Consider the following 25,703-nt stretch of genomic DNA (forward strand, 5'->3'; position numbering starts at 1 on the left):
TTCAGCAACTACTCATGCACACCAGCATTGCAAAGCATAATCAGAGTAGAAATGTAGAAAAGAAAGAGCAGAATATAGCTGCCCCAAAAGGAATTTGGGCAAGACACAGAAATGCAGCCTTCCTTTCCAGAAATTGCTCAGGGAATGCCTTATTTCACCAGCAGCTTCAAAACCATGAACCTCAAGCCTTAATTTCAAAAAAAGTGCACTTCTCAATATCTAAGTGCCACTTAGGGGCTCAAATGGATGGGTGCCAACAACAGAGCCATTAGCACCTACTCATCCATGGAAGCTTTCTGTCTAAAAATCTCATTTGTCAGCAGAGTCTCAGCAGAACTTCAGTATGATAAAAACCTCCATGACAAGTTCTAAACTTATAAATTAACATATTCATTTACTTATCCATGTGTAGAAGTGTGTCACTTAGCTTTCTTGAGCATCCATGCCTAATCCAAAGCCGTCCATTACAACTTTCCACTTGTTCCTGGATTGAGAATCAACTCAAGTTACTTCAGCACAATTGAAATATTGTGTAGAATTATACAACAGAAATACTGAGACAGTTTCAAGAGACTGAATACAAAGTTTATATTCACTCCTACATGCTGAATGCCTCCTACAAGGAAGTACAAGCCCAGGCTGGTGCCCGCCAAAATCCCACTGTAAAGCTCCTGTGCCATGGATGTTAAGAGGTGCTTTGCAAGGACCTGTCCAGACAAGGCATCAGGGACTGATGCTGCAAGAGCCCCTGGCTTTCTGGATCAAGGTTGTTCAAGTTTCATTCACTGTAGTTGAGAGGTCTGTATATTTGGAGTTTTAAGATCTTAATTTAGTACCTGTATCTGTAACTCTATAACAAAATTAAGGATGAATCTTATGTAAATTCTTGCATAAAATCTTTGGTCATAGAGGATTTTAAAATAATGTTTTAAAAATAGTTAAAATAGGCATAATAATGTTTCATAAAATATGACTCAGTGCTTGAAGGGAAACAGGACAGCCAAGAAACTGCAATGTAACAAGTTTTATTTTCCTCAGCAAAAGATCTGCAACTTTCCACTACTGACACACAGGATGAGAGGGACAGAGAATGGAGAGAATAATTTGGTACTGTCTTACACAGCAAGCAAATAGGATTGCAGTGGCAGAACAGCATACATGGCCCCTCCTGTGGGTTCAGGCTGCAACAACATAACACGTGGGTGCTTTACACCAGTTCAGATCAGGTCAAAAAATCCAATTCATCAGAATAACCTTTTAAAAATAGATTGCTACAATTGGTTTCCTCTAGAATCTAACTGCTTCAGGCTCCTGCCTGAGCCACTGTTTGCAAGGTGTCCTCACACCAAAAGGAAAAGTAATGTCTAGGGAGGTTTAAATGCAGTTCCTGGAACACTTCTCAGGGAACATACAGACAGAGATTGGAAGAGCAAAATGGGAGCCAAGAGAGATCTCTCCAGAAGTCATTAGCTGCAGCTGCTAACATAAGTTGCATGTCAGATTTAAAAAAGAGAACAACAACAAAAAAAAAAAAAAACCACACAACTTTAGTCCTGCTTGCACATTTAGTCTGCCCTCCATGCCATCCAACTTGTTTCAAGATTTTCAGTTGAAACTGTATAAAGTCTCTGCCTTGACCATTTGACCGTCACCTACTGCATGTGCAAACAGAGGTCACTGCACATCCTCAGAGCACAACAGGAAAAGGAGTAACAGACTCCCCCCACAGCACTCTCTCATTCAGTACAACTAATTGGAGACATCTAGAAAACAGAGCCAGGGCATGGATTTGCTATTTCTTGTCTTGAGCAGCACAAAACTAAACACAAGATTCAAGGTGCCTCACCAGTGTGACGTACAGGACATTAATCTCTTCCCTGGCCCTGCTGGCTGTCACAGCACACATCGGAGTTGAGATGGCCACAATACACAGAGTATCATCATACAATTTCAGAGAGCTTCAACCCACACAGAGTAACACCAGACCACTTCAGAATGCTTCAAGCATCTGCCCTTCTAGTTCTTAGTCCAGCCTTTTACACCCTCATGTTCATGCATGGCACCTGTGTGCCCTCTGTTCCCTTTGGTGGTTGGTCAGTGCCCCTGGGCACTCCATGGCTCATTGCTGTCAGTGCTGCTCACCTGCTTCTCACAGCTGTGCCCACTGGGGATGAGGCTGGGCCACAGCCCCACTCCAAATTGCCACAAACTGTGCACCTACACTGGCCATGCTATTTCTAACACAAGCCAGGATATACCACTGGCTTCCTTGGCTACCTGGGCACACTGCCAGCCCTCACAGTGCTGTGCTTTGCACTGGTAGCTGGAAAGGTGTTGATAATACATAAGTGTTTTGGCTACTGCTGAGCAGAGCTCCCAGCACCAACACTCTTTCACATTCCCTCCCTCACCAGCAGGCTTGAGAAGGGACATAGCCAGGACAGCAGATCCAAACAAACCAAAGGGATATTCTATACTGTATCATGTCTGCTCAGCAATAAAAGCTAAGAGAAAGGAGGAGAGGATGTAGTTTGTTATTTACAGCTCTTGTCTTCTAGAGCAACCATTAGGCACACTGAAGCCCTGCTTCCTGGGAATTGGTGTATGTTGCCTGCTTATGGGAAGAAGACATTAAAACATTTGGTTTTCCTTTGCTTCTACGTCCAAACTTTGCTTTTTCTTTATCAAGCTGACTTTATCTTGATCTGTGAGGGGGTTTTTCCATCTTATCTTCTTCCCTCTAGCCTGAAGAGGAGAGTGACAGAGTGGCTTGATGGACTCCAGCCAAGGTCAACCCACTAGAGGCATTTACAGGGGGAATAGAACTCCCACATCAATCTATACAGGCCTCAGACTAATGTTCACTGCCTGTGCTATATCTCACACAGCTTCTGTCCCTACAGATAACTTCCAAAGAGGAAACTTTCCTTTGTCTATATTCCCAAAGGAAGAGGCAATGTGACTTTCTGTTGGTCAGTGTGAAAACTACTCTTTAGAGTAGCACCTAATTAGAAGTCTCTGCAGTTGTCTCATTCACGTGTTACATAGAGAATACTACTGGGCAAACATAGGTGGGGTGTGCAATCAGTCAGTGCTCTTCAGAAGGCCACAGGTATTTATTCTGCCCTGGACAATGCCACATTAAGCAAACATTTGGAATAGCAACATGCACCTCCTACATTTGCTAGATATAGTCCAAAAAGAAAATGTACAAGGAAAAACGAGCCCAAGAAAAGGAAATCATATACTGTGGTTATAGCTCTATTAAACTCGTCTGTGCAGAACTAGTCAGGAGGTACCTTCTGTGTCCCAAGTAACTAACATGCTCCTAGGAGACATCCCCAGTACCAAACTCTATTGTAGAGTGGGTAACTGCAGCAAAAAGGAACCTGGCACTTGTAACAACTACAAAGCAGGATGAGAGCTGTAAATGGCTCCTGAAAGCACTCTCTTCATGGAGAGATCTCTGGGAAATATGGAATGTATTAGCAAACCTGGGCTAGAAAGCAAAGCATTTGTAGGTAGGTGGAACTTTTTAATAACATGTCATTACATTTCCCTTACATTTAGTATTTAATAGATGTAACTTTCACAGCAGCATGCTCATTACCAAAAAGGCACAGGGACCTTACCAAACAGTGAGCAGAATGGACCCAGAGCCCAAGTGCCGCCGTCTGTCAGCACTTGGATACCATGGTGATGAGCAAAATCATGTGGATGTCTTAACACATTAAACTGGAAATATCCTTACTCTGCTACCAGTCTTCTTTGGTCTATCCCTACACAAGTCTGTTAGTTGAACACAGGCCAGAATTTCTGCCTGTGTCAATTACTTTAGCTCCTCTGCTGTCACTGGCGTTGGGCCATCTCTTATACCAGCTGTGGCTCTGACCTACATATATTTAAAAACAGGGCCAAGTGTCATAAAAATCTTAAGACCATTTGACTTCTTGGTGTGGACATAGGCAAGGTATGTTAATCTCATTTCCAGGACTAAGGCAGGAAGTACAATCTGTCTGAAGTAGGCCACCTGCATCCATATACAGGAGCCCATACCAAATGGTTCAAGAGATGAGAGTTTGCATATCCCTCTAATTTCACCTGTCACTTCAGCATGAACTTTTGAAAATCCTACAGTAAAAAGGAATTGGTGTGCTTTTCCTGGCCTATGCCCTGCCAACAGAAGGTGAAGCCATTCAGTGCTTTGTCAGGGTTTGCTCCACCACCACAACATGAGTTTCCCAAGAACAGAGACACCAAGTCCATACAATATCAAGAAAACCACTTACTGCAGCTTTGTGCCTGACTTTCCCCTTTTGATAGATGAGACTCACGATTTTACACAAAGACTGCAAAATTCAAAAGAGTGGTCTGAAATGCTGTACTAATAATGTGTACTATTTCTAATTACTGTTATATCCATTACCACTGCATACCAAGAAGAGCTGAGGATGACTGAGCCAAGCAAAGAAATTATTGTTCACCCTGCTGTATGTCAAGCACTTCTTGATTTTGGAGGTGGATGCTGTAGAAACTTGCCCTCTGTCTACCTGAGAAAGAACCTACCAGTCATTGGGTTTGAACTATTGCAGTTGAGCATCATAATATCCCCAGGCTGAAACATGATGGAGCTGAAGCTGGAACAAACACTGAAATCAATCCCAATTACAGCAACCAGGTCTAAGTTTCCAGTAACACCTTACTGCACAGCTCAATGATGAAGACACTCAGCTTTAAAAAAAAAAAAAAAAAAAAAAAATCTTTTCCTGTTATAAGGACTTATATGCTAGGAAGTGTTATTTTTACAAACTCCCATTACCACATGGATCAGTTTCAGTTGATTTAAACTCATCCAATCAACAGGATTTCCCCTCTAGTTTTAGCATCAGAGGTGTTCTAAACCAAGACACTCTTAAAAACTTTCTCCTGGCTCAAATAGTTCAAGACAGTCTCATTAGGGATTTGACAAATAACCTGGAGCAGCAGACAGATTACAGACTAGCAGGAATATGTAAGAGGTAGCTGGCCTATTTAACAGTCCAGCACACTTCTGAGCAGGACTGAGTTGAATCGGAGCAAGCTGTTAACAGGAGATTCACACACCTTAGATCTACGTCCTTCAAGCTCACAAGATCATTTCTATTTTACCCGGTAGGCCTGAGTTTCTCCTTCAGACTAAATTTATCTGAATGCTTCAGACTGACTCAATTAGCATCACTCCTAAACTCTCGACCTCGGCACAGAAAAGCAGAGCAGGAAAGTTAAATTGCTGCCAACAGAGTGGCAGTCAGATCCAAGGAGGTCGGCTCTCCATGACATGTTTCTGTGAACAAGAGGCATTAAACATGAAGCAGAACATTCAAGGATTTTGGTTCTGTGTCTTCATATAGAAATGCCTTCTCTTCACAGCATCAAAGCAAGGCAGGCATCTGGTGCACCGCTATTAAAAGACTGCAGTGTGATAATAACAGTCTTCAATGGTAAGGGACACCTAGAAGAGAAAACCTTGCTACTTTTCCTGTGCTTTGTCATAGTTCTTATGGCTGCCTTACCCCATCTGAGCATGGAACATGCACAGGCTTTGAGTGTTCCTTCCTTTCACTGTGTACCCATGCAATCTTGCTGTTTTTTCTCCACTGTGTCAGAAAACCTACCTTTGGCTTTCTATATCCCAAAAGCTACAACTCCAATCAAACCTCTTACAGTCTCATTCCTGCGATTTCCTCTGGCTTCTGACCTTCCCCACACTGACATCTGCTTCCTTTCCACAGAGGATGCAGGCTGTGATCTCTTTCTCAGCCAAGTGCCCTCCAGCTCTGAAGTGCTCTGTTAGGTAACTTTATGGCATTTTTCCATGCTTTCCCTAAAGTTTTCTCATTTCTTCCCTGTGTTTCTGCTTGTATCTTTTTCTTATCCATTTTTTCTGCTCTACACCCAGTGCTTGACTCTGTAACTCCTCACACTTGTCCTTCAGACATGTTTAAAAGCAAAAGCAAAACATGAATCTTTGGTTAAATGAAATCACAGTCTACTTGACCGCTTTTGTCATAAGCACACAATGGCAAGGATCATCTTTTTGTTCAGTGTTCATGCAGGATCTGCTTCAGAAGGAACTAATCAGTGACTGAGACAGCAATACAAATAACAAACCATGGTAGAGGACCATCATATATTATGACAATATCATAGGTCCTACAGGAGGACAACCCAGCTGGAAGTTTTATTGCATTCACTCACAATCTTTTGAATATTTTCAAGCACCTACAGCTTCAAAAGCTGTGCAGACTGACAGGTACAGCACTTGAATGGCCTGCAGAAAACCAAAGACAACTCACTGAAAGTTTTCATCTGGAGTCTCCACTAAACTTGTCCCGTGGGAAAAGACGGTAGTAAACAGTCAAAGAGAAACACAGTCCAGATATTTCCACAGAAAGTAAATCTGCTTCCACAGAGAATTGCATAGTTCTTGCTAGCTATTATTTTTAACCTCTTGCAGATTTATTTTTACTACAATTTAAATGTATCTGTTATATGCCATAACATTATTATTATGAGAGACACTAAAATAGCAAAGTATTCTAGGGACTTGATACCATTTTACAGAAGAGGGAATTACAGCCAGCAATGACTTGACTGCTGCTCACTGCAGCAGCCACCAAACACTTGTGACCCCCCCCTTTCAGCCTTACTTCCTACAGCCCCTCTGTGGATTTACTCCCAAAGTGGTTTAACTGGTTGGAGAGAGGGAGGGGACAGCAAGAAGAAAAAAAATAACTAAAATTAATCCAATTATTAGGATGAACTTCTGATTTCTGCGGCCAGGCTGTGGACACAGCTTTGGGCTCACAGCCCACAGCCTGAAGCCACTGAAGCCATAGGCTAAGCCTACACATCTCATACCAAAAACTACCTGGGAACTTTAGAACAGAGTTTGGATTGAAAGGGCCCTTTAAAGGTCATCTAGTCCAACACCTCTGCCACAAGCAGGGACATCTTCCACTGCCTCAAGTTACTCAGAGTTCCATCTAGGCATCCAGGGATAGAGCATCCACAACTTCTCTGGGCAAACAATTTGAGAGTTTTATCATCCTCATCATAAAAAATTCTTCCTTATCTCTACTCTGAACTTACTCTCTTTTACTTTAAAAATGATGCTTCCTGTCTTATTGCAAGTGATCCTTTTCTGAACCTTCTCTTCTCCAGCTCTTTCAGCCCTTCCTCATACGACAGATGTCCAGCTTTGATCATTTTTACAGAGCTAACCTCAAGGCTTTAGTTCCGATTTTCACTAAACTGTTTTAAATAAGCAAAAGTTTGTTTGCGCAAGGGTCTCTTTGGCTTTAAAGTGCATACTCTAATAAGACCAAGAAAATATATTTAAATAAATAAATTCCATCTTTGATAATCAGTTTAGCTTTTCAGTGCTCCAATACTGAGGAGCATCTCTTCTTATCACATCAAGATATGGCAGATCATAACTTTCCACTCCAGACACCCACAGTTGGTAAAGCTCTTTGTGTTCAGCTTGGATGCCGTTTGGCACAACAGGCTGACATTGACTTACAAGACCAATGAAAAATATGCACTGCTAATTTTCCTAAGTGCCATGCCAGCACCTTTGGGGGCCATGCATTCACCTACCTTCCCATACAGTAACAGGATTTGTTCCCTGCTAATAAAGCAGGCTTCACATCAACCGAGGAAATACTTTAGTTAGGATGTCCTCCTTCTTCATTACTGAATGATATATTCATGGCAAAGCACTATAGTTGATGACATCTTTAAAATATATTTTTTCCGTAGTGTGGGCGATACAAGCCGCTAATCTCTGCAATCTCCTTTTTCTCCCCCATTGCCCCCGTGGTTTATCATGTCCAATTAGCCATCTGCCATGCCCGCACTGCCACACAAAGGGAGCCCCTCTCCTGCGCACAGCCCATCAGCGGGGCTATTGTCCCTGCTGACAAACAAGAATCAGACACTATTGTTTCCAGCTGACCATACTGCTCCCAAAGTAGGCTGCCAGTTGCCACTAAAACAGCGGGAGCACCAGGATATGCTCCAGGAGCCAGGAACCGTGCCAGCAGCACCGATATTACCAGGAACCTATACAAAGCATTTTTTGAGATATATACATATAGAGAGAGACATAGATATTTTCTGATTTCAGGTAACAAACAACCTGGGCCATCTGCTGCCCTTTCTATGGCAGTTGCACTGGAGCATGCCTGACCTGCTGCCTTTACTGCTTCACCAGGCAGTCACCTGGCAAAGAAAGGGTCACAATCCCCAGAAGAGAGCAACATCTTGGAGTCAAATCTTCCCTTGCTTTGGTTTTATTATTACCATTTTAAAGATAAGGCATGTCTTCTAGCACTTCAGCACAGCTAATTCCACACACCAAAGCTACCTTCCCCCCACCCAAAAAATGTATTTTAAAAACGTGAAAACTCTACTGTGTCTACATGGGTACTAATTATGTAACAAGGTTAATTTGATTTCTCTCACAAACAACATACATTCACCATTTTTCTCAAGGCCACTCCACTAAAAGAAATGACCAGAGCAGCTGGTGTGCCAGTCACCAAGATGTTAAATTGAAGATCATTTCCTCTTATTATTCTCAGCAAAGCATGATGTGACCTTACACTAAAAACTACAGTCTGCCTAATTATGGTAGTTTTGTTCCATCAGTGAAGCTGAAATGCTGGTTCATATAATTAGGGTAATTTAAAAAGGAATTTCATTTTTAGTTTTAAAGGTGATTTGTTGCTTTGAAATAAAAGTGCAACAAATTAGACCTATGTACCTGAACATTTTCATTTTTTGCAATTTGAAAGAAACAAAAAAACACTCCTAGATTTTAGTAAGAAAGCTACACGTTGATAAGAGACAAAGAATCCCAATAAACCACAATTTATTCCAGGCACTCATTAATGAAAATGAGCAAACAAAATGAATATTTATATTTAAAAGTAGAAACAGAATTATCTTCTAAGCCCTTGATTAAGCAACAGAAATTGCTTAAACTTCAGCAAATTTTTTAAATTATATTTAACACTTCAACAGTGAACATACATAGTTTCAGTATATCACTTTGAATGTTCACTGAATAGTTCAAAATAAAATAAATTAACAACAGCTGAAACTAATGTGAATCTACAGTAATCACATAGGTTAATGACTTTCACAATGACTTATAAATAAAGTCTTTGCCCTAGATTCAAACACATGGATCATACTGATCAAAATATAAAATCAACATGAAAACTTAAGATATTTTGCTGAAATGCTACTCAATTCCTAGCACAAAGTGCTCTAAATCCCATTTCAACACACTGCCGGCCACATATCACACAGGTGACTGACTTAAACCTAGATTTATGATTGCCACTGCAGTGCCTGGGCCAAGTTCTGTTCTCAGTTACATCTGTGAAAACTCCCAAGCAATTCCTCTGAAGTTCTCTGGATCTGTACAGCAGTAATACAATCCATCCTAGAAGCAAGTGGGAAAGAAATAATTCAAAATATTATGACTTCTTTTTTTACAGTCCTTTACACTTTAAGGCTCTCCATTCAGACAATCATATTTGACTTCTCTTTTCATATCCAGCTCTCTTTTGTAAAACATGTATTGGAATATTCCGTGTTATTCTTGCCAGATCCTCTAGGCAAAATTCCCCAAGTGGCAGTGTCCCTTCAGTTAAACACGGGGTGTGTGAGCCATGCAAGGCTGTAAAACAGGAGTTGTTTATCCAAAGAAATATTAAAAGCAGGACACCAGTCCAAATCAAACAAAAGCACAAATACCTCTAAGTCGTTTCATGACTTTAAGTTCCAGCTGTAAAAGGCACAGCACTATGGGTTTATAAGGCCTAATACTCCGTAAGTATTTTCTTTGATGTAACTATGAAGTACTTAAAATGCCACTGGGTACTGTATGGTACATGTCACCATGGAGCAATAAAGCTGCTCTACATCCATAATCAGCCTTTCCAGAGACCATAAGGTCACAGCAGCTGAAACAACAGAATACTTCATTCCCAACCTTCAAGAGGCCCAGAGCACCTGTGCAGCCAAAGGACTCCCTAAAAGGCTCTTAATGTGGGGGTGTGCCTGGAAATTACAGCAAAGGAAACCCACCAAACCCATCAAAGCCATTCCCATTTTTCAAACCTCATGTTTCCCCAGCAGGTTATTATTACGAGACTTGATAAAATACAGTATAGGAAGCAGGTGGTAGGAAAGAGTGATAGTTATATTTGCCTGGCCAGGTTGGATGCTCACTTGTATCCAAGCCACTCATCATTCCAAAACTCACATGGCCATCTAAGTCCACATGTGAAATGGTCTACACACCCACCAGGAGGGTTCCTCTTTTGTGATGACTACAGGATTATACTTTTCTTCTTTCAGAGTTCCAACCCAAAAACACAGTGTAGGCAACAGGTTCTCCCCCGTAACTTCTGTAGGTGCCACATCATGCCTTATTACAGTGCCTGTGAACTTTACTGATGTCTGTGTTTAAAACTTATATTCCTATTGCACCTTGACCCGAAATTCAAGGATTGGGAACTTCAGTACAGATGAGCTCCTGGGTGTGAAAGGCCCCTTCCTCTGGAAGTAAAGATGTTCAACATTAATTGAATTAATATCAAATAGAATAAGTATCTTCCTACTGGCCTATAACACGATGCAATCTCATCCAGAATAAACACATTGTAAATAGTTATCAGATATCATCCCTGTTGCCCTGTACATAGTTCTGCGTGAGAAGGAAGGAAGCAGTATGGGAAAGAAATGCTCCTCTGAACATAAATTATTCATTTAAATTGCCCCCTTCCGGCATCAGACAAAAAAAGGTCCTCCTTTTTTGACACAAGACCCCACAATCCAGCAGTTTCTGCCCCATTTCTTAGCAGCATCTGCATGGCAAGAGAGGGAAGAGGACAGTTATTCCCACCAAGACCTCTTGAGTCACCTATGTGTCCTTTCCCATGTCTACATGAAAGCTCCTGAACTAGCAGATCTGCCCGAGTCCTGACATGGAGGAGATGGGACAATCACAGGGCAGAGCCACACAGCCTTCCCCATGTACTGGGGAGGTTTGGGGGGACCTGGGTCCCCACCTGTAGTAAAACAGCAACTTCTCCCCTATGTCAATCACATGAAAAAATAAAAACCACCTACACCAGACAATAAAGAAAGAAAACAACAAAACTCATATTCCTGACAGGGTCAGAGGTCAAAGTCTCCAGAGCATGGTACAGATTTTGATCAAAAGCAGCACCTCAAAGAACACAGGAGCTTTCTGAATGGTAAGACAGACCTGACAGGCTTTTTGCAACAGAGCCTCTTTAACAGCACACATTACCAGACCAGGCCTTATGAATTATAAAGTCTCAAGGTAAGGAAGCCAGGAATCACATAAACATCTCACCCCAATGACAACACAATTGAATCAATTTACCTGCTCTACAAGGAGACACTTGAGTCCATCAACCTCAAGGAGCACTTCTCTGCTGACATCATTTCAAGCATATCTTTTGATCAAACAGCCTGGCCAATGCCAATAATTTTGAAGTTATTTAATAGCAGAACTGCCAGTCACTTGAGCACAATGAACAACACTAGAAGTATAGCTGGCTGAAAAGCAGAGAGCAAACAGAATAATTCATCGCATCCAAAGGAGATGGAATAACATCAATTTTCAACTCACTCATAGGAAGTATCAATGAGAAAGTTGGTGTCTTCATATCAGATATAATCAATGTTATACTTAAGTGCCAAAAAAATAACTTATAAAATAAAACAGTAACTGGTAGCACATGAGAAATATTGATGACTACTTCTAGTAATTGGTAGTTTGCTAAATTGTTCTGTCACTGACCACAATAAATATTTAAAATTTGGTAAAGAATTTCCTTATGTGTTTCAACCCTGTATCCAAAACACACTGCAGAAATTACTGCAGCTTAAGCAGGAAGCTACAAATTTCTCTGTGTGTCAAGGGATACCTCTTATTTGTACACTTTAAAAATGACTTAGTTTATTTTTAAACTGTAAGTATTTGGATTTCGTTCCACACAATAAAAAAGTTTAGGTACACAGTTATTACAGACTACTAAGAATTCCAGAGAACCTGGTCATATTTTACCTGTCAAAAAACCAGACTTAAGAAACTTAGTAAGGATTACCTAGGCAGAGATTCGGGTTTTCACTCAAACAGAAGTGATAGACGTCTTGCAGAAATTGCTGCTACAATTCAGCAGATGGTGTTATCCTAGAAATCAGAGCTGGAGACGGCAATAATAATTTCTGCCCTTCATGTCCCTCTGCCCTCTATTTTCATCCCAATTACCTGGGATTGATTCTCTAGAAGAGTATTCCCGAATTTCTTACTGCATATATCAGATGGTGAAAATTATAATAGTCCCTTTCCTGCCTAACTTCAGGGACGTTTTAACTGACTGCCGCATCAACTACACAGTTGTTAAATCCACCCTTTGCTTAAAAGTTATACCTAGTTCTCATCAGTGTAAGCACCAGAACAGACCTTCCTTTATTACTTCATGTTAATTTCTTCAGTTTGCCTTTCCAGGTACAGCTCAGACAGCTGCTAGCTCTGGTGTCCCGCTGCTAAGGGATGGGTACCTCGAGTGTTCGGGTGCTGCTGGGGGAGCTGCTCTGTGCGCGGCGCCTTTCCCAGCATCAGCCTCCTCTGCCGGTAGCAGGGAGCAGCCTATCGATCCTCCCGGCTCAGTGCAAAGCCCAGCTGGCTGCTAAAAGCCTCAGAGAGAGCTTTAGTTGTTTCGATTCTGTTTTGTTTTTTTTTTTTTAACAAATGATGAGTTCATGCTTTTCCATGTGGTAATTGTGAATTTGGGTAGAGTTTAGGCTGTTCAATGTAAGCTTGGGTTATCATAGCAGTTAATCTTTAAATCATATACAGTAATTTTTTTATTTGATGTGAGCATGTAAGACAATGGTTATGCTTTACAAATCCAGAACACAAATCAGGATAAGGTATAGAAACAAAAAAATCTGGTCTCAAGGGAAAAAGAATGCTAAGTCAATTCAGGTCTCTGTAGTTATTACACATCAGACCCCATCTCACAGTCCTTACTCGCAGGATTGCTATTGTCATCCTGAGAGGTGTGGGAGTCAGTTGTGTCCTGGCTATGATTGTTCTCCCAAGCTGCACATCAGCTGTTCTCTCCACCATCTATGGAACCCAACTTCACACAGCACAACAGCAGTGCACAAACCCACAAGTAAAGGGGACCCCAAACAACACAGAGAACCAACACTGACATTCACACAAGTCATACCTCTGCTCGTGCTTTCCCCATTTCTGAGGGATGTTTCCAGCAGACAGCCAAAATTAATTACTAATAGTCTAGGTTTTTTTTCCCCACATCATCATTTTGGACAAAATGATGCTGAATTTCTGTAACGATGCAGAAACAATTATTTTGCCAACTTCTTTGATGAAACTTAAGGTGAAGGAGACAACCATCAAGGATGGCCTATGCATACATGCTTCGGGGCAAGGAGAGGACCTAGGCACCTCTCCTTAAGCCCAGGTTCCTGTGATGTTGTTTCCTCAAGAAACAGAAGTGTTAAGAGATTCTCTGAAATCTCGAGGCTAAATGTATAATGCAGGTTACAAGTGTATTCACAGATCTACTGGTGAAATTTAAGGTGCAGAAGGCAGCTTGGGAGAAATGTCTAGCCACATGGCTCCGTGTGCTTTCCCCTCATTTAAGAATACTTTTTTTTATAAACTAGACAGATTTGACTCTCTTCAAATTCAATTCTGCTAACGTGCTTACATTGAGAAGGCAGTGTCACAGAGAAATGATTCAGCTTTGGGTGAAGGAGGGGAGAGAGTGAAAAGGTAGGGAGGAACCTTAATTAACACGTTCCTTTTAAAAGGAAAATTGATGGGTTGTTTTTCTTTTCTTTTTTCTAACAAATCTTTCATTGTTGAGACTTAGGAAATTATCTTGTAACTAGGTAGGTTATCAACAGGCAAAAATCCTATGGCTTAATGACTTGTGGATCATAAGATACACACAGCCAGACCTTATTATACTTATCCTCTAGATCAAAGGGTTTTCACATAAATGGGGTGCAGTCTACCATAGCAGGGAGCTGCTGCAGGCCTTCAGGATTTTACTTCTTTAAAGTTTTGGTGATTACATAATGACTTTTTTTGTAACTGGAGCTCAAAGCATTGTGTGTAGCTAATGAGCAGGTAGAAGAAGGAAAACAGCTGAAAAGCAGTCTTGACAAACAGCTGTGGCAGTGTCAGTCCTAGCCCAAAAGGGTCAATCCCCTTATGAAACAAGTACTTAATCCTTTATAATTTTTAATTTAAAATCTACCAAGACTATAAAACTTTCTTAAGATTTTGATGGGGGAGGGAGTGAGGGAGAAGAAAGGGGGTGTGTCATGCAGACCACAAGTTGCTTCAGTTGAGATGCTCATCCTGTGCAAAACCATGTTTCAGAGCTGGGGGCTCCCACACAAACACCACCTCACAAAAGAGTGCTGCAGTGGGGACCCCAGCACGTACCTATTGCCCACAAAATTTAATTAACCACTGCTTCATTAGCAAAGGCTCCCTACGTTCTGTTGTACACTTTGGCTACATTTCAGCATCCTCTGTATCGGGAAACACAGGGCTCTCACCCAGCCCTGAGCTACTTAGCGAGCCGGTCTCCGCGAGGTCAGCATCCCCGGCCGGGGGGATGCAGCGGGGCTGCGGGAGAGCACTGCCCGGAGCGCCTCTGCGCTCACTCAGCGCCCACCCGAGCGCGGCAGGGGTAGCGCCCGGCGCTTCGCCCGGCTGGAGCGGGGCAGCCAGCCAGCTCCGCTTCCAAATACCAGCCGGTACCCGGGTGGCCGCCGCCGCCCGGGGCAGGGGCCCGGCGGGGCCCAGCCGGCGCTGTTTCCCGCGGGGGTGACAACGCGACAGTTCTCTCCGAGCATCCCCGTGGGGCTTTTGTGCCTGCTTGGGGCGGGGGCCTGGCCGGTCCTCTCCCGAGGCGGTGGGAGCGCAGCCCTGCGGTAGCATCCTCCCTGGGGCGGGAGGGGCGACGGGGCCACGGGCGCACCGAGGGGCTGCGGCGGACAAAGAGAGGAGGCAGGCGGGGACCCCCTCCATCCCCTCTTCTCCCCTCCCCGCGGCTCCGCTGCTGGCGGTGCCCGCACCGGAGCCGCCAGCCCCGCATCCCGCAGCGGAGGCAGGGCCCGGCGCTGCCCTGGCCCCTTCCCCGCGGCTCCCCTACCTGTTCGGAAGAAAGCATCCACCTCGGAGTCAGGGACAGCGCCTTCCTCCGCCGCCCCTTCGGTGGGATTCATGGCTGGGGGAGAGGCGGCGGCGAGCCCGGCGGCTGGTAATATCCAGTGAGTTAGGGAGGAGGAGAGCCGAGAGAGAGAGAGAAAAAAAGAGGGAGGGAGAAGAGGAGGGAGGGAGGGATGGAGGCGCGTTCAGCTGCGAGCCCAACCGAGCGCCGTTCGGATCATCCCTTCCGCGGTGCCTGCGGGGCGGCTGCCCCGGGGCTGGGCTGCGCTGCCCGCGGGCTGCGCTGGGCGGTGCGGCCGGGGCGGGGTGCCGGTGCCGAGCCCCGCCGCCGCCGGCCCCCTCCCCTCCACCCGCTATTGTTCCGACCTGCTCCGCTCCGCTCCCCCCGCCGCCGCCGCTGCCCCTCGCCGCGCTGACAGCCCGGCCCGGCCCCCGGCGGCCGCCCCCGCCGCTTCCCTGCCGGCACTTCCTGAGGCAGGCCGGGCGCCGGCCGGGCAGGCTGCGGCGCCCCCCGCCGCCGGGGCAGCCCCTCTGCGGGCGGGGCGCGCCGGGCGGGGCGCGCCGGGCACAGGTGCGGGCACGGACGCCCGGCGGGGGTCCGGAGGGAATTTTTGTTGTATTCCCTACCCCTGTAAGCTCCGCAGCCCTATCGCTGTGCATCCCCGGGCTGCACCGCTGCCATGTCTCCCCTCCGGTGAACAGCCGCGGGGTCACGGCACGGCGCTCGCCTATTAGACGGGCAGGTACTCGAGGGGCGAAAGTGAACGCTGATGTGCTTATACGGACACAAAAAATTGTTGTTTTGGGGTTGGGTGGAGGGGTTAGGATATTTTTTTATGTTCAAGAGCTGTTGGGCACGACTGCTTTGGAAACGATCAGTGAAAATGCACGTTGTTGCAGGTATGCCTTCGTATTTTATTCTTTACAGTCTTCAGTGACTAGAGAGCCAAAAAGGAGTTTGGAAAGCCAAGATCCTGGTCCCAGCTCAGACATTGATCCTGCTCGCTAAATGATTTTGAATTCTCTACTGTAGCTCCAATATTTGTGATTTGGGACAATAATTGTCTCAAAAGGAGTGCTGTGAGGAATACTTGTTTGTACTTTGTTAGCCGCTGAGTTAAGTGCTCTTCCCTGAGCCCAGCTATCAAGATTTCAAGCACAGACAGGCAGATATGGATGAAGACAGATGTTTGGCATTTGGGCACCTTCTTTTCCTGTTCACCTATTTGAAGTTTCCCCAGCTCCTCATTCTTCTACGATCGCATAACAGCTCTAAAATGAGCTTAAGGAAAAATGTTGCTTTTTCACCTAACCACCACTGTAAAACAGGAATGTTACTCTCACATCTTACAGTTGTTAATCTTTGCTTCCTCTACCCTTAGAAAGAAAAAGCAACTGTGGGTGTGACGACCCCTCTGGCTGTATTACCCTTGGAAAACCCACCCTTGCTGCAAAATCCCATCCATCATTCTCAAGAACAGCAGTCTTTTAGCCAGAACATCCCCATGGTCTCACTGTCTTTATCCTTTAGGGGTAATGCCCAATCATCACTCATTTGCCATTGAAAATATATGATGTTTAAGGGACTTGAGGACAAAACCTCTCCAAACCTCCAGCATGGAGGGACACACTGGAGCCCTTCAAAAGAGGTATCAGTCTAGTGCATCTGAAGGAAGAAAATACTTTGTCTAGCAGAAGTGTCAGAGTTAACTGGTTGTAAGTGACATTGTTTGGATCAGCTCTCAATCTGCAGGTAGTTTAGCAATTGAGGTTAGCAGAACATTTTCTGTTTCAGCCCAGATCATTTTAGATGTCAGAGGAGCACGGGTTTCCTACACCTAATCTCTTCTCAATAGAACATAAGGAAAGTTTTTACATACATCTTACATATGGGCACATTCAGGAGTGTGAGCTTGGCAGCTGGGAAGAATGTGGTTTCCTCATGAAGCTTCTAATCCACTCAGGATTTGGTACAACCTGGTTGATTTTAGAGTTAAAGCATTCTGGAGCATCCTTAGAAGCGAGAAGGGAGTTATGCATAAGCAAAGAAGGTTTAGTATCATTCAAAGGGAATTATTTTTGTCAATGACAGAAAAATTTTTATTCCACTTTTCTTAGGAACCCTACAGATAGGTTCTACAGCATCAGTTGTAGGAATTATATAGTCTACAAAAAGCATATTTGTCTGTATAACCTCTAATTGAAGGTGTTAGAAAATGCTGAGGGGAAGGAGAGCAGTTCATCTAGCTTACCTGCTATCCCAATACCTACACAGATTCCTGCTTAATGATTAAACCTGTGAAAATACTAATATTTAACAATATAAAATACCAATGTCTTCTGAAAATTATTTTTTTCTTCATAGAAAACCTTCATTGCAACATGAATTGTACCAAATCTCTCATAATTTAAAACAAATGGGAATTTCCACATTTTAAAGAGTAAAAAATGTTTGGAGGCATTTTATGTTAAAGTCTATCAAGACTTAGCCATGCCTTTTTCTTGCTCATCTTTGCTGTGTAAGACACAGCAAGTTTGTTCTTCTCTGCTTGCATCTCCACTGGCCAGAGAAGCCCTGCCCAATTTATTCACTGTTTTCATGGCTTTATCATTGAAGCAGCAGTCCTGCTGCCACATTTTGCACATACCTCTCATATGCACGCACCATGTCAATGCAGGACGGGCAGTATTACAGTCCAATATCAGTAAACTTTAGTGAAAACCCAGACACTGAGTGAGCTACTGTTTTTCTTAACTGCAAGCAGAACAGGGCTGTCACTGTTAAATATCATTAACAACTAGGAACCACCATGACTTCAGTTAAAGTCACAGCAATGAGTTTACAGTTTTTGTTATTCAAAGAAGAGCTTTTAAATATAGAATGAAATACTATCTGCAATGTATAATTCCCTTTTTAGATATAACGCTGAAGGCACCTACAGTTTCCTTGAAAAGCAAAACATGGAAAAAAAACCTGTAGAATTACATAAGCCAAAATACAGTAGTTTCACTGACAGACGTTGCTTTAATCTTTTGCATGGCTCTACTTGACAAATACCTCAATCCATACCAAACAACTTCATTTAACTAGGTACTACTGTTTTTCTTTTTGACAGCCCCTAAAGCTGCTCAAAGATCAGAAACTGTCACACAGGCTTTTGATTTAAGGTCTCTGCTACACTCAGGTTTTCCAATGGGATGGCAATAGGTGGTATCTGAGATTAAACACTTTTTAGCTAAATCTCATGAGCTTTCATGCTACAGGATGGGAGGAGGGAGAAGAATGTGAACAAGAAATAAATAAAATTCATTTTTCCAAGACAGCAGATCCAGACTGGAGAAATATATTTGATGGCTCCAGGCCAGCTGCACTGCTGGAATCAGAACAGAACTCTGAGAATGCGTGTGCAAAGGTGTGTCCTGCACAAAGGCTCAAGAATCCAGTGCTACAAAACACAGTACATGGGCCAAGAGTTGTCATTCAAAAAGGACAGGGAGAAAAACCAATCTGACAGACTTAGCAGGTGAGCTGCAGTTTGTAAGGGGCTGCAGAGACTGTTGCTTGTGCAGAGTCCCTCCTATTCAATGACACAGCAATGTTTAAACAGAGAGTGTTTTTAGGAGATGGGATCGAGACAAAACCTGAATAGTAGAGCAAGAAAAACTAAGTCTTAAAAGCACTTAAGGCTGCCTTGTTAGTAAGTTATTTACAGCTGCATTCTGGGTATGTGAGAAGAATTTCTCACACCTGTTTAGGCCTATGTCTAGGTATTAGACTTGAAATTACTATGCTCTTATATGACACCAGGCACAGTTGGGTGGAAATTTCAATCTGTATTCTAGACTATCAGGGATCCTGCAAGGGAAAATCTGAAAGTCCCTGGAAACAGGGTGTTCAGAGAAGCCTCCAGGGCAGAATGGAGGAGGCAGAAGATATGCTTCATATACTTAAACTCGAATGCCCATATATATGCCAAAGATTATTTCTAGCTCAACAGACAGCACACACACATGAAGGTTGGCTTTGCAGCACCCACATTCATACTCACACATGTGGCTTAGCTCTACTGTTTACTCAGATGTGGAACAGCTGTATGGCCAGGCATAGACCAAGCTCTAATACCATGCCAAAGTCCCTGTCCCAGTATCATCCCTACTCTTTTTATATTCCCCCCTGGATCACAGCTGAAGTGGAAATGTCTGCTCAGTTGCCATCTAGTCTCCTGCTTTCAGAGCTGACATAAATTCCAATTTCCCCAAACTTGGACAGAAAGCTGAGCAATAATCACTTCTCTACAGACACATCACTCAGAAGAAAGCAATAGCAATTAGCAAAACAATTAACAAAATGTAGAATATTTTTATCAGGGTGGCAGTGCAAAGGTTTACTAGTATCATCAGTCATACAAATGTGTCTCCTCCATAAGCTCCAGAACTGCACTTGCCACTCTGGCTACAGAAGCTTAGACTGAATTAACAGCAAGCAGAACAGCTGATGCATCCAAGAAGAAGACACAAGTCTTAGCTAAGTTTACAGATACAAGTCTGCAAGAGCCAACAATTACTGAAAATTATTTTCTCCTCGGTAACTTATTTGGATTAATTTGTTAAATAAGGTGATAAAGTACTAGTGGATCACAGATTCTGTTAACTAATAAAATAAATAAATCTAAACTCAAAAGTGGTATTCCTCAGCCAGGCTCCATTTGCTACAGAAGCTTGAAAAGAGAAGCTTGTGCCAGCCAAGCCTACACTGTACTTTTATGTACATAAAGAACATCAGTCTTAAGCACTATTAAGCTGGAACATTTTATTCTGAGTTTCCTGCAAACTTTTAATCCTGATTCTGAAGTTTTGCCAGATTCTTAGTGATACTGAGCAGCACTTATTTACCAGTAGCTCCTAAATTCCAACCAGTCTCCCAGGCAAGTTTTGACCAGTGCAGAAAGAGTTACAGAACCAGACCAGAAAAAGGAGGTATTAAATATTGAAGTGTTTTTGGGAAGAATGTAAGTGTGCATAGTAGCTATTCAGAAAACCAATTTTAAAGTGAAGCATGCCTTAAAATTAATCAGTGACTACTACTTTATTACCACAAGCATTCATTTCAATGCACTTGTAGGATACTAATTTCACACATGGTTGGACATAAATACTAACCTGTTTTCCATTTCACCAGTATAAATTAGTGTGAGAAAGAAGTTTCTTGTGTGATAAAACTAGTAGTGGTATATGCAAAAACAAAAACAATGTGAGCCTGGTTTGTTTGGTTTTTTTTTCACACAAAGTGAGAAAACTGAAGTTTGGCTCTGTAAATGTGCCATAATGTTTAATCTTTGGATTCTCCTCAAAAGCCCTAGTAAACTTGAAATTAATCAGCTAACACATCAAATGAGTCATGCATTCCTATTGAATCAGGTGACAACCTTTCAAAAATCCCCTAGAACTCTGTACTACAAAGTACAGTCCTGAAAATCCTGCCAGCATCCCCTGTAACTGGCAGCTGTTTATCCAGATCCATGCTTTGCAATAGATGTAACACTGAAAATGTACATTGTGCTGTTATACCTGACTCCACCCACAAAGGGGAATGTTTTTTCCATTAATTATCCAAGTTAGTGAAGTTAATCAAATAAATTTTGTTTTGCTATTAAGCAAACATCCCAGTATTGATCATGTAACAAGTGTACTGTCAGAGGCAGTTTAGATTTGGTTTGTTGCTTTGGTGGATTTTTGGTTTGTTTTTTTTTTTTTTTTTTTTATCGGGTGGAGGGTGTGGTTTAAAAAAAATGTGCTTTTGAAAGCAGCAATAAGTAAATTTCTGAGACCAAATCTGATGCACTGGAGTCATTCAGTGACTTTGACTTTTCCCCCACACTCCTCCAGGCACATCCAGCAGTTCTTAAAACTACATCTCAGAGGCAGTCATCACTCCTCCTGACACCAGCAGTAGGGCTCTGTTACTCAGTGTCTCCTTGCTTTCAAGTCACCACTTCTCTCCAGAGGGCTTTAAGAGCCTTGCTGAGGGCATTTCCACTTCTGTCACTTCTCCCAGGTATATTTTAAGCTTCATTTGCAGCTTCAGCTGGAAAGGTTCTAGATGTTCTCCTTCATTTATTACCTTTTTGGCTTTTTCTTTACCACTAATAGCAGGTCTCCTTTCCCTGCTGCTATAAACGGAGATTCACAATGATGGAGAGTAGCTCCAGCTTCCTCCCAGTATTGCTTGCTGCAGGCAAGTGTGATGGAGGGGAGGTGCTGGGATACTGGGCATACAGAAAACCACATGTGACTGCAACCAGAAACTTGTAAGTAGACAAGGAGGAAGATGTGCCTCCACAGCCCCATCCTTGTGCTTCCCAGAGCCCCTGGGGGGTGAGGGGCTGAGGATTAGCCTTCCACCCCTCTCCTCGTGACTCCAGACCTGGCACTTACCTACTTATAGTGGTACTTCAGATCTCAGTTCAAACCCCAGCTTAGCTCTGAACTTTAAAAGTAGGTCTCTACTGCCACCATATCTAGCTCAGAGTATCTTACATTTCTCATGCATTAAAAGGTGAGGGACAGATGCCTATGGCTTCCAAGGAGACCTATCATCCCCTAGTCAGGGATGATAATATACATATGGTATACTGAAGATTCCTGATGAGGTTTGTGCCCATTCCAACAATTTCAAGTATTAATGTTTTTCACCCTGGAAAAACAGTGGCAGAACATTCAAGAAAAAAACCTCTGTATAATTTGAGTTTTCAATACATATTGCCACTTTGATGTCTGTATTTTTAATTCCAGTGCTGATGGGGCCAAGATTCATACAGAAGTGTGAGGATCTGCTGTGCTGACAGCTTAGAAGGAGACATAATTAGGAACCAGATGGGAAGTCACAGATGATACTGTTCTGCAGAAGGGGCAAGACAGTATCTGCAGATACTATTTTCAGAACAATATGTTCCAAACCACTGTGACATTTGCTCTGAGAGGGAGGTCATTTATATAACAGCAGGTAAGACTGACATACTTTCTGCAGAGGAGCTGCCTTCAAGGTAGGTATTTCTACAGCTCCATCTGTCAATCTGATAGAGGCTGGTATCAAAATTGACCTCCAGGAAAGCTATGCTATAAATTCTTTAGGACCACACATGATTCTGACTATCTTTGAAAACATAATGCCTCACAGCTGCTGGAGCTGAAGTACTGCCTTCCTTCAAAGGGTAAATCCTCTGTGGTCATCTGGATCTGTTTAGAAACACTGGTATCTGCTAAAAAGAAGTGCTCTGTATCACTGGCTGATATAATGAATCTAGAAATTATACACAAGAACCAACCATCTTCCTTTCTTTGATTGTGTCATGTCAGCTCTTCCCTGTGCTCTGGTGAACATCTGGAAGAGACCAATTCCATGCTATGCTAGCATGCCTTATTGCATAGGCAGCATGAGACAGCTCATGCTCCAAAGCTGCCAGAAGTCTGAGCTGTAGGCCACAGGCCATCTGACTACCAAGATCCAACAAAAAATATATCTTAGAAACAAAGATTAGGAGTAATGATTCTTTGATTCAATTGCAACATTTCTTTATGCTGTGAACTGTGATTTTCCAGAGAGTAATTCTCTCTTTAAATAATAATTAGCCTGTCTGCAACAGGGCTGTAGTATATTCCTCCTTTCAGGTAAAGGTTAAATTCATTATGGTTCAGTGAAATACTCTTAGATTTACAGCAGAACAACACAGAACTTCAGGGTGAATTTTACTCCTACAAGAAACCCTAGTGGATCTTATGCATAGAGGTGATTTCCATATTCCCATTTATGGTTTATGGTAGAGAGCCTTAGTAGGACACTTTGGTGCCCAAGAACACACATTCCCCTTGCAGCTTCTGTCTCTCCTCCATTCCGGCACACTGAGCAACAGCCACATTGGTCCCTTTGCTCACAGGAGTGACAGCCAAAACCCAGCCACCCTAGCTCAAAGTCTGATGTTCTGCAAGTGCAAAAGGATAACTGATTGTAAGCTCTGCCAGGAGAAACTTTTATTTCAAAGACACATTTCTTCATCAGTTATAAAATGGAGCAACACAACATGAATTTAAGATTCAAATGTCAATATTGCAAACATGTGTGGTTTTCCTAGGCAACAGAAATAAACACTATAGTCATTGTTATCATTCACACAGTCAAATATAATTTGGAATCCATGAATTTGTATTTGTTTATATGTAATGGCATGTCAATCCTTTTATTTTAATCTCTTGCCAAGGCCATCCCTCCTGTTCCTTTCGTATATGGGTACACATGCATACTTGCACTGATTGTCCCACAGTCAATGGAAAGTTTCACACACATGTCTTTTTTTTATATATATTTTTTTCTAAAATATGGGAAAACAAAACTGGTTTTGGAATGAAGATTAATGTTCTCTACTAAATACTTTTCTTTATTTGCCAATGACTATCATCTTGTCTGACTTATTAGACTAAATAGTTTTTCTATGTCTTGTATCTGTAACATTGGCCCAACAGCAGCATTTAGTTTTCGTCAGTAGTGTACATAAGTGTCCTATGCCTACTATTGGCTAACTGTGGGACTGGAGTAATGTCCCTGGTCTGATGAAATTAAAAGCTAAGCATCAAAAAGACCATGTTTCATCCAAATTACTTTCAGTTTAATCAGTATAAGATATTTTTATTGCTGAAAATCTCAGCTTCAAATACTACTATCAGCACAACTCATCATACATGTAGATTGCGTAACCAGAACGAATCCTAGGAAGTGTAATTGGGAGCAATTTCTTACTTGAATTAAAAATCAACATGCTTGCATTCTACATGCTTTCAGTAAAGTGGGTTGTTCAGAAAATTATTCTTCCACCTTGTATTAATGTGGCCCAGAATGTCCCTTGGTACTCCTTCTGCATCAGTTCTTGGACCTTGCACTACCCTCAATAACCAAGTTCTTACACTTGAGATGCTGCAGTTAATTCTGAATGCATCGGTGCACAGGAGCAGCTTCAATTATTTCCCCCAATGCATTGTTGTGTGTTTATCTTCTGTGAATTTCATTTGCCATCATATTGCCCAATCATCCAATTTATTAAAACCTTTGAGACATTCTCCCAGTCCTCCATACTTTCTTGCTTGGTTTCACCACCTCATTATTCAATTAATCTTCTAGATCTTTATGGTGTGTACTGAAAGGTATACTCTCCAAACTACAAAGTGATTATTCTTAAGATTGAATTGGATTTTGCTGTGATATATTCAGTGGTACGAGAAACACAACCATGAAAGCATTAGACAAGGAAAAATACTCCAACATAGAAAGAAAACAAAAGCTTGATGGGCTTCCAATGTTCACCAGGCACATGATACTTTTTTGTTCCTGGCCCAGTAACACTTTCAGTGGTTTATGGTGTGCTAACAAAACAGCAGGCACTTAAAAGAGAGTCTAAAGCTTTCAACCCTTCCAGTGCAAGGGAGCTGAACATCCCCACTGCACCAGCAAAGGCTGTGTTTGCTTTAGTCCTCCTTGGGCCCAGGAAGAGCACCACAAACCTGCTACTGCTTGCTGACACATGCACCTCACTTCTAGGAGCTCTTCCATCTCCTGCAAACCCAGGTGGGGAGAGGGAGATTAGTGAAATGGAAAAGAGAAGAGAAGGAAAGCATCAGCATGCTGGGATTGTGCTGAGAGCCTGGTAGACTTAGGCACTCCATTCCCACTGCAGTTCTCTGTAGCTGTTTAGTGCCAAATACCATGAAAATAATTTCAAAAATCCCTAAAGAAATTACTATATCTACCACACTTTTCCAAGACACGGAGCTGCCTCCCTGCTGTGCTATGGTTTTGTCCATAAAAGTGTAGGTGGACATTTTTAGACACTAACATCAGGAACTACTGACTCAGAATCTGCTCTGAACTTTCAACCTAACAGGAATCTCCCTCTGCAAAACTTTGTCAGTCCTGAAGAAACCAATCCATGAAAAGGTCACAGAAACCTCCCTCTGAGCCTACCCAACAGATGTTGCTTTTAGTTCATCCCACAAGCAAAGACATCCATTTCTTTAGAGTCCAGTATAATTGTCCTATAAGTCAGAGGAAAGACAGTTCAATTTCCAGGGCTGTCACTTCCTTATTCATTTTGGGAATACTCTCAGATGAAGCAAAATTGTCATTAGCCTTATTTCAAGATTTCAAACAGGCAACAACAGCAGAGTTTGACTCTTATTTGTAGTTTCTGGTTGTTTAGGGCAGTGCTTTCTATTTCCTTGCAATTGGCAATTTTCTATGCATGGTTTTAGAAATCTCATTTTCCCATCTTTTGCAGTATAATTTTAATGAAAAAGTATCTGAATAAAAAATGGAACTTGATCAGTACAACTCAACAATTGTGTG

The 25,703-nt window shown here is 42.5% G+C and overlaps 1 protein-coding gene across 16 annotated transcripts in view; it reads right to left on the reverse strand.

Moving 5' to 3' along the window:
- The window catches only part of KALRN (kalirin RhoGEF kinase), a 467,424-nt gene extending 451,420 nt beyond the window's left edge, over positions 1–16,004 (reverse strand). For 13 of the 16 annotated variants that reach the window (XM_030277127.4, XM_030277129.4, XM_030277132.4 and 10 more), the window contains exon 1: positions 15,297–15,586. In XM_030277127.4, the coding sequence (XP_030132987.4) occupies positions 15,297–15,369 (73 nt within the window). In that variant the 5' untranslated portion in view covers positions 15,370–15,586. Of the gene's footprint in view, positions 1–15,296; positions 15,590–15,679; positions 15,726–15,940 lie in introns of those variants that run through there. The other 3 variants (XM_030277125.4, XM_072931995.1, XM_030277138.4) reach the window with 3 other exon arrangements.
- Positions 16,005–25,703: the final 9,699 nt, after the last annotated feature.

The sequence above is a fragment of the Taeniopygia guttata genome, chromosome 7 (assembly GCF_048771995.1).
Source record: "Taeniopygia guttata chromosome 7, bTaeGut7.mat, whole genome shotgun sequence".
NCBI classification, from domain to species: Eukaryota; Metazoa; Chordata; class Aves; order Passeriformes; family Estrildidae; genus Taeniopygia; species Taeniopygia guttata.